The 14,829-nt window shown below is 41.1% G+C and overlaps 1 protein-coding gene across 2 annotated transcripts in view; it reads left to right on the forward strand.

Moving 5' to 3' along the window:
* Window positions 1-7,263, forward strand: part of LOC146805069 (histone H2A-like) — a 50,265-nt gene extending 43,002 nt beyond the window's left edge. For both annotated transcript variants that reach the window (XM_085620461.1, XM_085620460.1), the window contains exon 2: window positions 5,594-7,263. In XM_085620461.1, the coding sequence (XP_085476587.1) occupies window positions 5,597-6,010 (414 nt within the window). In that variant the 5' untranslated portion in view covers window positions 5,594-5,596 and the 3' untranslated portion in view covers window positions 6,011-7,263. The remainder of the gene's footprint in view (window positions 1-5,593) is intronic.
* The last annotated feature ends 7,566 nt before the right edge of the window (window positions 7,264-14,829 follow it).

Here is a 14,829-nt window from a genome sequence, read left to right on the forward strand (position 1 = left end):
ACTAGGAGATCTGGCATGAAACCTTCTAACACACATGTTCCATGCCCAGTCCTAATGTAGAGATTACAGATTGGAACAAGTTGGACAGGCCTATTGAAGGTCTTAATTGTTCTTGTATAAATGTTTGATCCTTGATGCACAGCACAAGCACTTTTTCTGCACTTATCACCTATGAAACATCTTTATGTTTGATTCATGGAAATTGTCATTTTATCAACTAAATATACATCAATCTCAGTAATTGCGTTGTCTGGGCCTCTGTTTTTTCCTTTCCATGTTTGTTTTCTTTGTTGCTATCCATGGATGGTATTCATCCATGTATGAAACTATGCATACTAATAATGGTTCACTGATCGAATATCGACCCCCCACCCCCACCCCCCAAAATATCCCCATTTGCAAATATTGAGTTATACATACCTGTCAAAAATATCGACATCCTATATTTATTATGGTAAGTACAAAATATTGAATACAAAATGCTGATGTAAAAAATATAGTTGTACAAAATATCTATTTTAATATATGTATTAAATTAAAGTAACTTTCAAAAATAAATTAGATTAAATATACATTTTAACAACTATAACAAAGAAATGTAAAAAATTTAAACGTGCGTATATAAAATGTAATATATACATATATATATATATATATATATATATATACATACACTTTCTAACAATGAATAAACTAACTTATTTATAATTGTGTGTGTGTATATAGATATATATATATATTCACTTAAAAAACCATAGGTTTCACACATGTTATAGTTAGCTGGACATTTCACTCGTAAAAAAACCAATGAAATTCCCCCGTTATAATTAGTGCAGGCAACTATAACTCACGCGACCGCAATCCTCTGCTGATGACATCAGATATTACATCACTGATGACATATGTGTCTTTATGAAAAATAAATATTTGTAATATATGTATAGCTAAAGATTAATGGAAGAAGACACGGGTAAATAAGTGTCTAAATACAGTGACGTAATATCTGACGTCATCAGCAGAGGATTGCGGTCGCGTGAGTTATAGTTGCCTGCACTAACTATAACGGGGGAATTTCATTGGTTTTTTACGAGTGAAATGTCCAGCTAACTATAACATGTGTGAAACCTATGGTTTTCTCAGTGAATATATAAACATATAAATATAATCTGCATATCTATATAAATATAAATTCATGCAAACATATACATATGCATGGTATGTACATGAAAGTTTGAAAAACTCTAATACAAGCAAAGCTAAAAAGCCACCTAATTACAAACCGAATTGCTTTAACTTAAACGAGGGCAAGACTTATTGCATTTTCAATGCTTGTTTACTTTGATTCCATCAAGAAGGCATTCAGATGTGACACATTTGCCATAAATTCTGAATGGTAGCACTCTAGTTCCTCATTAGTCTGCTGCTGGTATTCAAAGTGCATGTTTCAGTCTGCATGTCAGAACTTTTAAATGAAATAGAAGAGGATTTGAGAAGTCAAAATGAGCCCTATGTTTTCTTTCTGCAGCACTAGTCATAATTTCTATGGCAAAATGAACACCCTCATTTTGTTCCTTTGCAAATTAAATGTTTTAAATGTTACCACTTTATTCCAATCAAGATGGCTGCAGGTGTGCCATACTTTTGTCATAAGTAAGACTGTTAGCGCTCTATTTGTTCTTTAAAACACTCTGGGATTTCTGTCATTGGGTTATACTCGGTGATATTTGTGCTACATTTGGGCTCTTTTGTCTCTGGTGGCCATCTTGGGAGACTTGTTATGAAGTTTCCTAATTTCCTCATTTACTGCAGTCTCCTCAGTAGGCATACTGTCCGTTTTTTACTTTGATTCAATGAAGAAGGCATTCAGATGTGTCACACATTTGCCATAAATTCAGAATGTTAGCACTCTAGTTGCTCATTAGATCACTGTAGTAAAGCTACTGCTCACCAGGGAAGTCTGCTGCTGGTATTGAAAGTGCATGTTTCAGTCTGCATGTCAGAATTCTTTAATGAAATAGAGGATTTGAGAAGTCACTCAAAATGTGCCCTAATTTTTCTTTCTGCAGCACTAATCATACATTCTATGGCAAAATGAACCCTCTCATTTTGTTCCTTTTTAAATTAAATGTTACCACTTTATTCCAATCAAGATGGCTTCAGGTGTGCCATACCTTTGTCATAAGTAAGACTGTTAGCGCTCTAGTTGTTCTTTGGAACACTGTGGGAAGCTGCAGTAGAACACAAACGAATCAACTGACAGTCTCTGCCCTTGTTGGATGTACATGTTTTACTGAGAATGTCGGACTTAATTCTCACATGACTGAGAAAGATGTGAATTTACAGAAAATATGCTCTCAGTTTAGCTTCTAGATCACCTTCCAAACCTCTGTGGGAAAAGCATGTGAAAATAGTTTTCTCTCAAACATGATTCATGATATCCCAGCAGAAGGCTTTTTCACATGGTAAAATCACCTTAGAACATACTACAATTCCTAAAATGAGTATGGTACCATCAACAAATGATTTATAATGTAACTAAGGTCTTAAAACCTTCTATTAACTGCAATGCTTTTTAATGAGGTGCGATCATGTATATTGATCCCAAGATGGCTGCCAACACTTCTTGGCTGAAGTGCTGACAGCCAATCAGATCTCACAATGAGATGTGTGGTTAGGCTCCGCCCAGATATGTATATGAATTTACTTTTGATTTTCTCAGGAACTACTGAACGGATTTACACCATATATGCAAAAGGCACATGCCTGACCTGAGGACTACCTCTTTGCCAAATTTCAAGTAATTCTGTTCAGCCGTTCTGGCTGTAGCTGTGTCTAAAGGTCCTATGGAAAAATGCATGGGGAAAATGCGTTTTGGGACCCCCCTTTTTTCTCTGCCCCCGCTTGACGAATCACCCCGAGACTTTCAGGGTAGGAGCTGAACGGAGCGCCCCATTTGTTTTGAAAATTTCGCGAGGATTCGTCAACCGGCGCCAAAGTTATTCAAAATAGAATTGAGATTTGCTATGGAAACTAGGTTGTAACTACAACTATCTACTGGCGACCGCCAGTAGATAATATATATATACACATACACCAATAACATAAAATATAATAAATACATTATATTCTAAATGAAAACATTTAAACTATGTAAAAGTTTCAACTCCAGTGAGTGCAACAGTGGTGAAAGTGTTGGATAGCGGAGGGCTAAAAATTATGATTCCCACTCCAGTGAGTGCAACAGTAGGGAATGTGTTTGGTAGCGGAGGGGTACAAATTTATATTCCCCACTCCAGTCAGCTCAAAATGAAAACAGAAAAGATATATATTTTTTAAATGAAAAATAAATATTTTAAAGATCTAAAAAAATAGAAATATAATGTTAAATAGATATGACAAATACCTAGAAATATTATATTCAATACATTTACAAAACAATTTACAGACTATTTAATTAGAAATTATTTATAAACAAAAACATTAATTACATAAATGTAATCTTTTTTTATTTCCTACCCTATAACGCAGCACAACACACATTTTTTTTTTTTTAAATGTAGCCCATAGTTAACATAATTAAGTATCAATTAAAGAAATATTAATCAAACATTAAAACAGATATTAATTTACACCCCAAACGTTACACCTATAAAACCAAAACTCACACACAAAAATAAACAATTACCCGAATTCTCAATTGATGAAATAATATTAATCAACTAATGATTGATTAAACATAAATGACTTTCCACCCTCTACCCCTATAAACCCCACACCTAAAAAGCATTACACAATTTTCATAATTAATTAAAAAATATATCTATTAACAACTAGTTAATAATTAAGTAAAAATAACTTCCCACCCTTTACCCCTATAAACCCCCTCAACCTGCTCCTAAGAAAATGACTCCATTAACATTAATGACCAATTAACTAAGTAATAATTTACTTCCTACAATTAGCACTATCAAATTAAATAAATATAAATTTGATTAAAAATCGATAATATACTTCCCACCTATAACCCCCACAACCTGCTCCTAAAAAAATGACACAATTAACATTAATTACCAATTAATATTTACTTAATAATTTACTTCCTACAATTAGCACTATAAAATCGAAATTAAATAAATATAACATTTTAAAAAATCGATAATTTACTTCCCACCTATTACCCCACAACCTGCTCCTAAAAAATAACACAATTACCATAATTAATAACCAATTAATTGATAATTAACAACCAATTATTAATTCATAATAAATTACTTCCCACAATTAACACTTTAAAATCTAAATTAAACAAATATTACTAAATAAAAAAAAATCATTAATTTAGTATAATTCAATGATTTCCCACCCTATTCCCTTATAAACCCACAACCTGATGCAGAACTAAAAAGCGCAAAAGTTAATTAAATGAAATTGATAACTACTAAAAAGTTAAGGCTTATATTAAAAAAAATACATTTACAAATAAATCGCATTTAAAATGCAGACTAAAATATATAACACTAATTAAAAAATCGATATTTTTAACAACCATATTTTTACAAACGAGATTGAGGACTTTGATATTTTTAAAACAAAATTTCTTACCTTAAAGTCGATATTCTTGGCCACGATTTTCCTTATATTTAGGAGCCAACAAATCTGAAATTCAGAGGTTACAGAGAGTCCAGAATGCGGCCGCAAGATCTCTCCTGGGCTGCGTAGAACCTGTCCAGTGACTAGTGCTATCCGTCGCTTTCATTGGCTACCTGTAGCCAGGCGGATTGAGTTTAAAGCACTCTGTTTTGCCTTTAAAATCCTGAAGTTGGCATCTCCCCCCAAAATCCTGTCTGACCTCTTGCTACTTTATATTCCCTCATGGTCGCTTCGATCTATGGGACCGTGTTTGGCAGTAATCCCTCGGATAAGGAAAGTTCGTGCGGGCGGGCGCGCTTTTCGGAATAGAGCGGCCATTTTGTGGAACTCTCTACCTATCCACATTCGAGGGCTTACCAACTACTTCCATTTCAGGAAAGCTATCAAGACATTCCTGTTTCCCTCCTTGTAGGCCTTTTGCTTGTACGTGTATTGCTCTCATGTTGCTCAGCGCCGGGACGCCTCTTAGCTGAGGCAGCTGCCGCACTTTATAAAACTTTCTAACATAACATAACGATATTCTTGCTCTCTATTTCTGTCACAACATTTCCAACTCTATATTCTGTCTGCATACCACTAATAATTGCACAACTAAGCAACAAGGTTTTTACCTAAACGACGAAACCAAATTTGTGTTTGTAGGGTATATGATACCCAGATTCTGAGAAACACCGGGTCACCCTAGTGATATTTAACGACTACCTTGATTTTGAAGGAGGCACACGCTCCAAGATGATCATTTAAAGTGATTACTTAATCTGATGTCACAAAATGGGCTATTTGACTTTTTTTTTTTTTTTTTTTTTTTTTAATTCAATTGTTTTATACGCTAAGTTAGCACATTGCTATAACTGCCACTGTGCGTGAAGGTGACCAGATGCGTTTGATTTGCAGTCTCCTATTAAATATTAACTGTGCTGTTGTTTTCTTGTTTTTGTTCTAGATCATGTCTGGACGTGGTAAAAAAGCTGCAAAGCTAAAATCTGGACACAAATCCAGGTCCTCTAAAGCGGGTCTGCAGTTTCCAGTGGGCCGTATCCACCGGCTTTTGAGGAAGGGGAAATATGCAGAGCGGATTGGCTCTGGTGCTCCGATCTACCTGGGTGCAGTCCTGGAGTACCTGACCGCAGAGGTTCTTGAGTTAGCAGGCAATGCGGCCCGTGACAACAAGAAGTCCAGAGTTCTGCCAAGACATCTGCAACTGGCTATTAGGAATGATGAAGAACTGAACAAATTGTTTGCTGGTGTGACCATCGCTGAAGGTGGTGTGCTGCCTAATATACAGGCCCAACTTCTGCCCAAGAAGACCTCCAAGACCTCTACGAAAGAGCCAAAAGATCTTCAATCTCAAGAGTTATAGTACCATCTTGACTTGTACTAAAACTTGCATCAAATATTTTCATTCACATTTATTTTAAGGGTTCTCTTTTCAAGAACTTAATTTGACTTAACATCACTTAATGCATTATGGCTGGCAAATCACAAAGCATATTTGACAATTGCTTTAGCTGCTGTTTGATATCTGGACAGTGTTAAAAAAAAAAAAAAGAAAAGTGGTGGGGTTTTGTTTTTTTTGTTTAATGAGCCACGTTTGGTTGATTTTTATTTTGCATCTGGCTTTGAGGAGTTCTGTGTATTTTGAGTACCACTGAGTTGCAATCTCTTCATTGGTGTAAAGTTGTACAACCTCCAATAAAATATGGGGAGTTAAAAAGCAAGGGTTCTTAGCCAATATCTTTGCGTTTTCATGTTTAGATGTGTCAACTAGAAAATGGTGAGCCAATTGAATTTGACTTAAATTTGTCTAAACATGCGGGAGTTTAAGGATTTCTATAATTTTTGCACTTCGTATGGTTTGAACCCTGATGCGAGTAAACCTGTTGGTTTCAGCTGGGCTCTCTGGCTCAAATGTATTTGATAATTTGATATAACTCCTGGTAGCACAGAATTCTGGGATAGTCGTCATTAAGGAAGTGATGTAAAAGGTCCAGTACTGCAGGAATGGATCACTTGCAATGGAGAGTGCAACTATCAAGTACTGAATATAGTGCAGCGACACATACTCTTAATTGTGCCAGCTACCCTAGGTTTTTTCTGCTTTTAATTTCTATTTATTTATAATTTGAGGAATCCTTTTTCTCATTTAAACGTTTTTAGTGTAGACTTAAAAGGATTATCTAGTGTCATTTTTCAGTTTATTCTTTTAGCCACGATCCTGGAGAAGTATAAAAATATTTTTGTGCTTCAAACGGGGCTAGTACTCGGGGGAACTCTCAATACAAAACTAAAAAACAAAGAGCACTTATGAAATTATTTATCATTATGTCGGCATTCAAGTTAATCGGCTGCTAGTAATTGGAAAAAGTATCCCATGCCCAAACTGAATAAAATTCAGGCTTCCCACAATGGGCTCAGGAGAAGCTTGTTCGAGTCTATAACGCCAAAATTATGACTAAATGAATACATTTGTCTACATTTCTTTGTATTCTACAGTTCGTTAACAGTGCTGTAAACGGAGTTGGGAAAAGTCTCCTTTATTTTTCTTTCTGTACTTACTTTCAGCGGCTGTAATGAGGAGTTAAAAACTATTCATTAAAACTGAGTGTAAATGGACTTGATTTTACATTGTATTTTTTTCCACAAGGTCAAGTAAGACCAGAGAAATGACCTAAAATTTCTTAACCTCTAATGGGGAGAAGACATTACTAACCAAGACCTTCCTTCCTCCCCCTTGTGTAGCAGCCGAATCCCAATAATCATCTGAACCCTAATATTTAATACCCCGATTCTCGCCCAAGTAATTCGGCTTCGAAGTATCCAATAGATCTAGCAGTTAGTGACTGCAATCCTCATGGAAACAGATAGTTTAGTAGAGAAACAATTTAAAAGAGGAAATGCTAATAACCGAGTTCTAGATCAGAAATAAGGTAAAAATTGTTTTTATTACAGAAACTTTAGTAAATGCGGTACAGAGAAAAATACATGATAATGACATGAAGGCTTGAACACAGAATCATTTTAGGCAAAACCTCGAGAGTTAAACTCCTAAAGAGTAGTAGTAAGATCCCAACAGTCCCATTGAGGAAAATCTAAGATAAATTGACAAAGTCTCAGAAATAAACCCAGCAGCATCATGATGCGCACCATGTGAGTAAAAAGACATGCTTTCAGGGAAATGGAGTAAGCTCCACAAAATAAGCCCCTAAGGAAAAACCGAATTCGCCCCTTAATACTAAAACCCAAGAGCTTTTATACACAAATCCCATTTCTATGAATAGATTCTGCAAATTCAGCTTAGTATGATCATGGTTAGGATCGCATTGGGAAAAAAAACTGCAACATAATTAAAAGTATGTAATTATTTCGCACAACACATTCCTTAAGGTCAGAAAAATCTTCCACCTATGCTCTCAGCAACTGCTCCCTGGAGATAATCAGCACAAAATGAAACATTTCTCAACAATAAGTAGAATCCCCACCAACATGTCTTCAGCGGATGTTCCAGCTAAAGTCCTTGAATATGATAGTTTAGGTATGCGAGGGAAGCTCCATTCGCAATACACACTGCCTAACACAATAGTCCACTTTTTGTTATTGATTTATTTCACTTGATGTCAGATGAGGGGGTGTGTTGTGGGAGGCCCAGTGGCTGGCGGTTACAGTTGGCCTACTAAGTCCAACATTCACAGGATCCCCGGAGGAGGTCCCTGGACATTGTGTTCACCTGTGGACTTTTAGTGCTATAAAGCACATAATCGTTCTCCGCAGCACAGGAAGTAACTGGGCCTGTCTGTGCCTGGAGGAGGCTGTGCTGGGCCACGCCTCCTGGACCCAATATCCAGGCTCTGTAATAACCCTGACAGCAACGAGCGAGAATGGAGCAAAAAAGATAGCTGGTTCTGCGAAAGGTGCAACTTCAAGTGCTTGTCAAGCAACACAACTATTACATAATACCTTACTATGGTAATGGGGCAATTGGGCAATTAACTCCGATATGGATCTGGTTGAAGCGCGCATAGGCCAAGTTCAACGTCTGACATCAGCCCCATCTCCAACACCAGTAGTAAATACAGCTGCTGAAATCAAAACCCAGGAGGGTGCTCCTAAAAAAGTTATCAGGACTTTGACCGGTTTAAATGGCAAAGATAATGCAAAATGAAATCCTTGGACTACTACCATCCCAAAGCTGGAAGTTATTGATGTGTGCTCAGGGCCTGTAAATCTCCCTCCAACAAAATGGAAAAGAAAGGAGCCCCAAGAGATTGTGGTTGGGAGTAAACGGGGGCCCTGTCTTATCTGCCCGCACCAGAAGAGGTCTGCAGGCCAGGTAGGTGACATATTTTACACAAGGAAGAATATTATTTGCTACAGGGAGAGCACCAGGACAGTGCCACCTTCAATAAACCTAATTTTTTTTTGGACATAAAATTGCAGGAATTTTGTATTTGATGTGATCGCTGGAGTCAATTGAGGAACAGGTGTCCCTAACGTGCCCAGCCCCAAGGGGACTGGTAGGTTCTACCTTGGGAGCCCCACATATTGCCAATTTAGAAAGACTCCACCCTATGGAGTAGCTTGTCACACCTATTGAACCTTGAGTAAATTCAGATCGACCCCCCCCCCCCAACAGAAAAACAGACTTTCAAACCTTGCCATATATACAGAATTCTGAATGGAGACCTAACACCTTATTCGAACCCTGACACGCGTCTGCATTTGCCTCCGGCTTGCATCCAGTTTGTGGTAATTTTAAGGAATGTCCTGCCTCTGGGCCCTAAGAAGTCTGAAAATGTGTTGGATTTAAAGGCCAAAGGGGTACACTGGCTCATGCAAAACTCAGGGTGGTGTGAAGATCTGCATGATGAGATTATTCTTGTAAGAAGAGTTAAGAAAATTGGGTATGCTTTGAACAATCCACTGACAGATTGCGTAGTGGTACATTATAAGGTACCAAAGCTAGTGGCAATACTTTAGAATTGCCTCACCCACACACATACATCTCACAAGGCTATCCAGGCCTTCTTCCCTATAGTATTTTTACAAATCACTGAGAACAGCTCCTAATTCATAATTGGGGGATGTCAGAGGGACACGCTGATCACATTAACGTGGACATACAAAATCGTTTTACAACCCTTACCGATCTGGAGGACTTAGGCTGACATGAGGGGAAATCCTAGAATAGATCAGGAGACACCCAGGGGTCGCTGTTGGGAGGACAGTCCAAGGGGAAAGGTAATCCAGCTTTCATAAAGAGTATGGGTTTGGGCAATAAAATACCTGGTAGCGATCCTCAGTGTGCCTTCATCTATTACTGTAGTTTCCTGGAATACGGCAGGAATGCAGGGTAAACTTGACAACCCAGATTGGTTAGCTCTAATTGGTGCATATGATTTAATCTTCTTGCAAGGAACATGGATGGTCCCCCCCCCCTCCCGTTCACTTGGAAGGCTTTTGCTCCTATTACTCCTCTGTGGTTCCATCACCAGCAGGAAATGCGAAGGGGGGTTAGAGGTCCTGGTCTCAGTTAAATTCCCTCAATTAAGATAATGGAGTTACATTATTCAGTGTGGTTCCAGGTTTTACAGTTTCCATTTGGGGGTCATAGAAACCTGCTGTTAGTAAACTATTACTACAACATATTCGATAATGGGCTCACTGAGGTGGGGGAGGATCTGGATAAGCTTCTCTCCAAAAATGCTATTGAAAGCAAGTCATCAGACTTCGGTTATTTGGGCAGGTGAGTTTAACTTGAAGCTCTAATTTTAGTAATACCTCAGTCTGGGGCCTAACTGCTCCTAATGGTGACATGATTTCTTACTTGCAGCATACCCCCTTTGGAGAGTTCTTAAACAAGATCATTAACTCTACGTCCCTCATCCTCGACCCAGTCATTAGACATGAGGTAATATTCACTGACCGGAAACAAAACGGGAAACGCTTGCTAACACCACGTACCCTCCTGCCAGAGCTACAATAGCCATAACAAAGCACTTTCTGTTTAGTTTCCTGTCGGTGAAGGAGACTGGGGAAGCTGAGATAACTGTTTGGCTTTTACCTCCACTGTGTTGTCTCCTGGCCTCTCCTTCTGCTGGGCTCTGGGAGTGCCTGGGGAATGGCAAGGAAGCTGCTGGCTATCTGGACGTGTTGTATGGCCTCCTGAACTCCGTGAGTATGGTGTGCTGCTGGGCATCCTTGCCTGGAGCATGACATGGGTTGCTCCGCTCCTGCAGTTTTTACATGCCGGGTGGTGTTTGACAGCAGATTATGTAGCTGCTCTGTCAATTTGTGCGCTAGGGCTGGTTGAATGCGGTTTTGTTTGCTTCTGGGGTGATGTATTTTTGGATGCACTCCGCTGATGGTGTTCTGTCATTTTGTCATAGTGTCATTATGGGGAAGCATGCTTGTAAATGCAGGCTGTGCTTTCTGCTTTCTTCGTCGTCCTCCTCCAAGGGTAGTCTGGATTCAGTCCCACCCGTGAAGTAAGGTAAAGGGGGTGATGACGGCCGGCTGAGGAAGTTAATTTTGGAGATGTTATCTGCTATGAAGCAGAATAAGAAGACGGCTGGTGTTCTTTCTGGAGGGGAGCACGACCTCTACTCTGACATATCCAGTTTGGGTTCTTCTGATGAGTCCTCCTTGGGTTCTGTAGACCTTCTACATCTCGCGATCTGTTGCTAGATATTCTTTCCCATATGAGTGACCATATGGGTTTTCCAAATGAGGAGGTCCCCAGCACGTCCAACGACATGGTTTTGCCACAGTTTCGAAATCAGCTTACCAAAGCCTTGCCCATTCATCAGTTTGTGATGGACGTTCTTTTAAAGGCATGTAAGGATCCTGAATGCATCATGATGCCTGTCTTCATGTCTAAGCTGTACCCCTTGAGAGACATGGAGGATACTATTCCGAAGTCATTTCATGTGGACTCTATTGTGGCCAGTCTGGTGGATTGGGCAGATGTGAAGATTGACTCCTCTTTGAAGAAGGGGTCCCATCTTGACATTAGTTTCTGTGGTTTTTTGAAGCGTATGTGGTGCAGTCTTTATTGTCCGACTCCAAATATTTGTTCTCTACGATGCAGGATGGTGGGCAGTGTCCTGGATTATTGGATTCCATGGACCGTCCGGCTGAGTTTCTTTCTGACATTGCATTTGACTCTGTTAGAGCGTCAGCTTTATCCCGTGGTAATTCCATTGCTGCCAGATGTAGTCTGTTGCTGAATGGTTGGAACACAGATGTTGCTCAGCGTTCCATGACTTTGAGGTTGCCATTTGCTGGTCCCCTGCTTTATGGAAAAGACCTTGAGGAAAAGTTTCATTGGGTCTTCAAGGAGCGGAAGCAAGCCTTTTCTTTTCGAAAACAGCAACAACATAAGGACTCCTTTTTTTGGGGGGGTCCTCTGTGAAGTTTTGTCAATCTTCTCACCAGCAGAGGAATAACTTCAGGAACCTGAAGGGAGGGTTTCCAGGTAACATTGCAGAGTAAGCCTTATCCAGATACCGGACCTGGGGGTCAGTGTTCTGACTCTGCTGCCTTCCGAGGTCCTGATGGCATGCTGCCAGAGGTTGGTGGGAGACTGCGCCATTTCCTGGTGGCATGGAGACTCCATGACGATGGACCATTGGGTGCTGAAGTGTCCTGTAAAGGTATTACCAAAGCGAGTCCCTCCCCCGCCCCTCCCCCTCAGCACAGTTCAGACTCCGTTTCCAAAGGATGTTCCCCGTCCGAGGGCTCTGTTGGACTGGGTCCAGCTGTTACTGAAGAAGGAAAGTGTCCCTGTTCCTCGGTCGGAATGAGGTCGGGGCACTTATTTGGTCATCTTTCTGGTCCCAAAAGTTACAGGGGATTTCTGAATTGTGATCAACCTCAGGCCCTGGAACAGGTTTGTCCAGAAGATCTCCTTCAAGATGGTGACCCTGCAGTGTGTTATCCCATTTATTCAGGCTGGCTGTGTGATGAATAGCTTGGATCTTTCGGATTCATATCTGCATGTGCCCGTGGCATTTGGGTTCTAGCAGATTGAAGTTCTCCCTGCAGCGTCATCATTGAGAGTTTTGTGTCCTCCCTTTCGGCCTGCGTTCCTCGCCCAGGGCTTTTACCAATGTGGTGTCTCACCTTCACCTCCAAGGAGTCTCTGGGTGTCCGTACCTGGACAACTGGCTGCTTAAGGCCCCTCTCTACCATGGTGATGATTAAACATCTGGCTTTGACCATACATATGCTAGAGAGCCACAGCTTCCTCATGAAAGTGCCATCTTCAGCCTTCCACCAGGAGGTCTTTTATAGGGGCGGACTTCGACTCTGTTCTGGGCAAAGGGTTCCTCCCTCCCGGATCCTGCATCTGCAGACTTTGTTGGGGGCTCTGTTGTCTCGGCCCTTGGCTCTGCTTATTAGTTGGATGGAGGTGCAGGGGCATATGGCGGCCTTGGTATTCACAGTACTGTTGACCAGGTTTCATCTTCGTCCCTTGCTGTGGCATCTTTACCACTTTCTTTGTTTCCCTATTCAGGATTTGCCCTTGATGATCCCAGTGTCTCTGGATGTGGTGCGCAGCCTGAAGTGGTGGATGGACGCTTCCAATCTCTCCTGGGGCTTGTGGTTGCATCACTCGCCACCTATGGTTCTGACGACGGATGCCAGTGTGCTGGGTTGGGGTGCCGCTCTGGGTCAGTGAACTGTTCAGGCTCTTTGACAGGGGTCAGAGACCGGGTGCTCCTCCAACTTGAAGGAGTTGTCTGCTGCGGAGGGCCCTTCAGTACTTCCAGGGTTATCTGTTGGGTCACAGTGTGCTGGTGCGGTCTGACAACACTAACTTTGGCTTACATGAATCATCAGGGCAATACTCAGTCTTTTTTTCTTTTTTTTTTTTTTTCGTGTGGCCTGTGCTGTTGCAGGTTGGGTGGAACAACATCTCCAGGCCATTTTGGCTCAACACATCCGGGGCATGGACAATGTGGTCGTGGATACCCTAGGTAGCAGGTTTCCTACCTCTCTCATGTTGTGTCTGTCTCCCAGGGTGTTCCGCTTGGTTTGCCGGATGTGCTGCACTTCCAAGATGGACTTGTTTACTTCCAGGACCAATGCCCTCCTGCCTCTTTTTTTTGTTCCTGGATTCCAGAGAGGGGGTGTGGAGTGTGGAGGCCTTTTCTATCTCGTTGGCCTCCTTGGCTGCTGAATGCTTTCCCTCCCTTTCCCTTCATTCCTGTTGAAAGTCTAGAGGGTGGAGGGGCATGTGGTGGTCGTGTTGCCACACTGGCCCTGGAAATCTTGGTTCTTGCTGTTGAGTCTGGCGGCAGGTCCTCCTTGGATCTTGCTGTGGAGTCTTCCACTCCTCGCCTGCTAGTCCCTCTCACCTTAGCGGTCTGGAGGTGGACCGGCAGTCGCTAGGTGGACGAGGTTTGCCTGACCACAGAATCTGTAGTGCAGGGTTCTCCTAGATTGTCTACTTTGTCTTCTTAGTCTAAGCATTGGTCTGCTTTCGGTAGGTGGTGGTCTCTTCATGATCTGTCTTCTACTTCCTGTTCTGTCACTCACATTCTACAGTTCTTTTTGGACCGGTTCAGTAAGGATTTTGCACTCTCTACTTGGAAGGGCCAGTGGGCAGCTGTCTGGGCTTTCATGGATCTGGCTTTTTTGTCCTCAGCACATGGCCTATTGGTGTCCAGGCTGTTCAGGGGCTATACTCTCTCCTCCCCTGCTGTCTGATCTTTGGTGCCTGCCTGGGATCCTTCTCTGGTCCTGCATGCTCTTCAGTTCTCTCCTTTTGAGCCTTTGTTGTCTGTGGATATCAAATGCTTGACTTTTAAAGTGGCTTTCCTGGTGGACACCACATCGGCCTAGAGGTTGGGGAAACTTTCTGCTTTGCGTTGTTCCCCCCCCCCCCCCCCCCCTTTTTTTTTTTAGGTTTATGGAGGATGCTACAGTGTTATGTTTGGATTCTGGTTTTCTTCCTAAAATTTATTCTAAGTTTCATACATCTTAGGAGTTGGTTTTGTCTTCTTCTTCTGATTAAGACTTGTTGCGTACTCTGGATGTGAAGCATACTTTCTCCGTGTATATGGACAGGTCTGCTGCATTTCGTGCTTCTGACTGTCTGTTTGTGACTTTTGGGCTATGGGAAGGCTGCATCTTGACTGGCCCTGGGTCATTGGACCAAGACCACTATTTCTTTGGCCA

The sequence above is a fragment of the Triturus cristatus genome, chromosome 8, assembly GCF_964204655.1.
Source record: "Triturus cristatus chromosome 8, aTriCri1.1, whole genome shotgun sequence".
In the NCBI taxonomy this organism is placed as follows: Eukaryota; Metazoa; Chordata; class Amphibia; order Caudata; family Salamandridae; genus Triturus; species Triturus cristatus.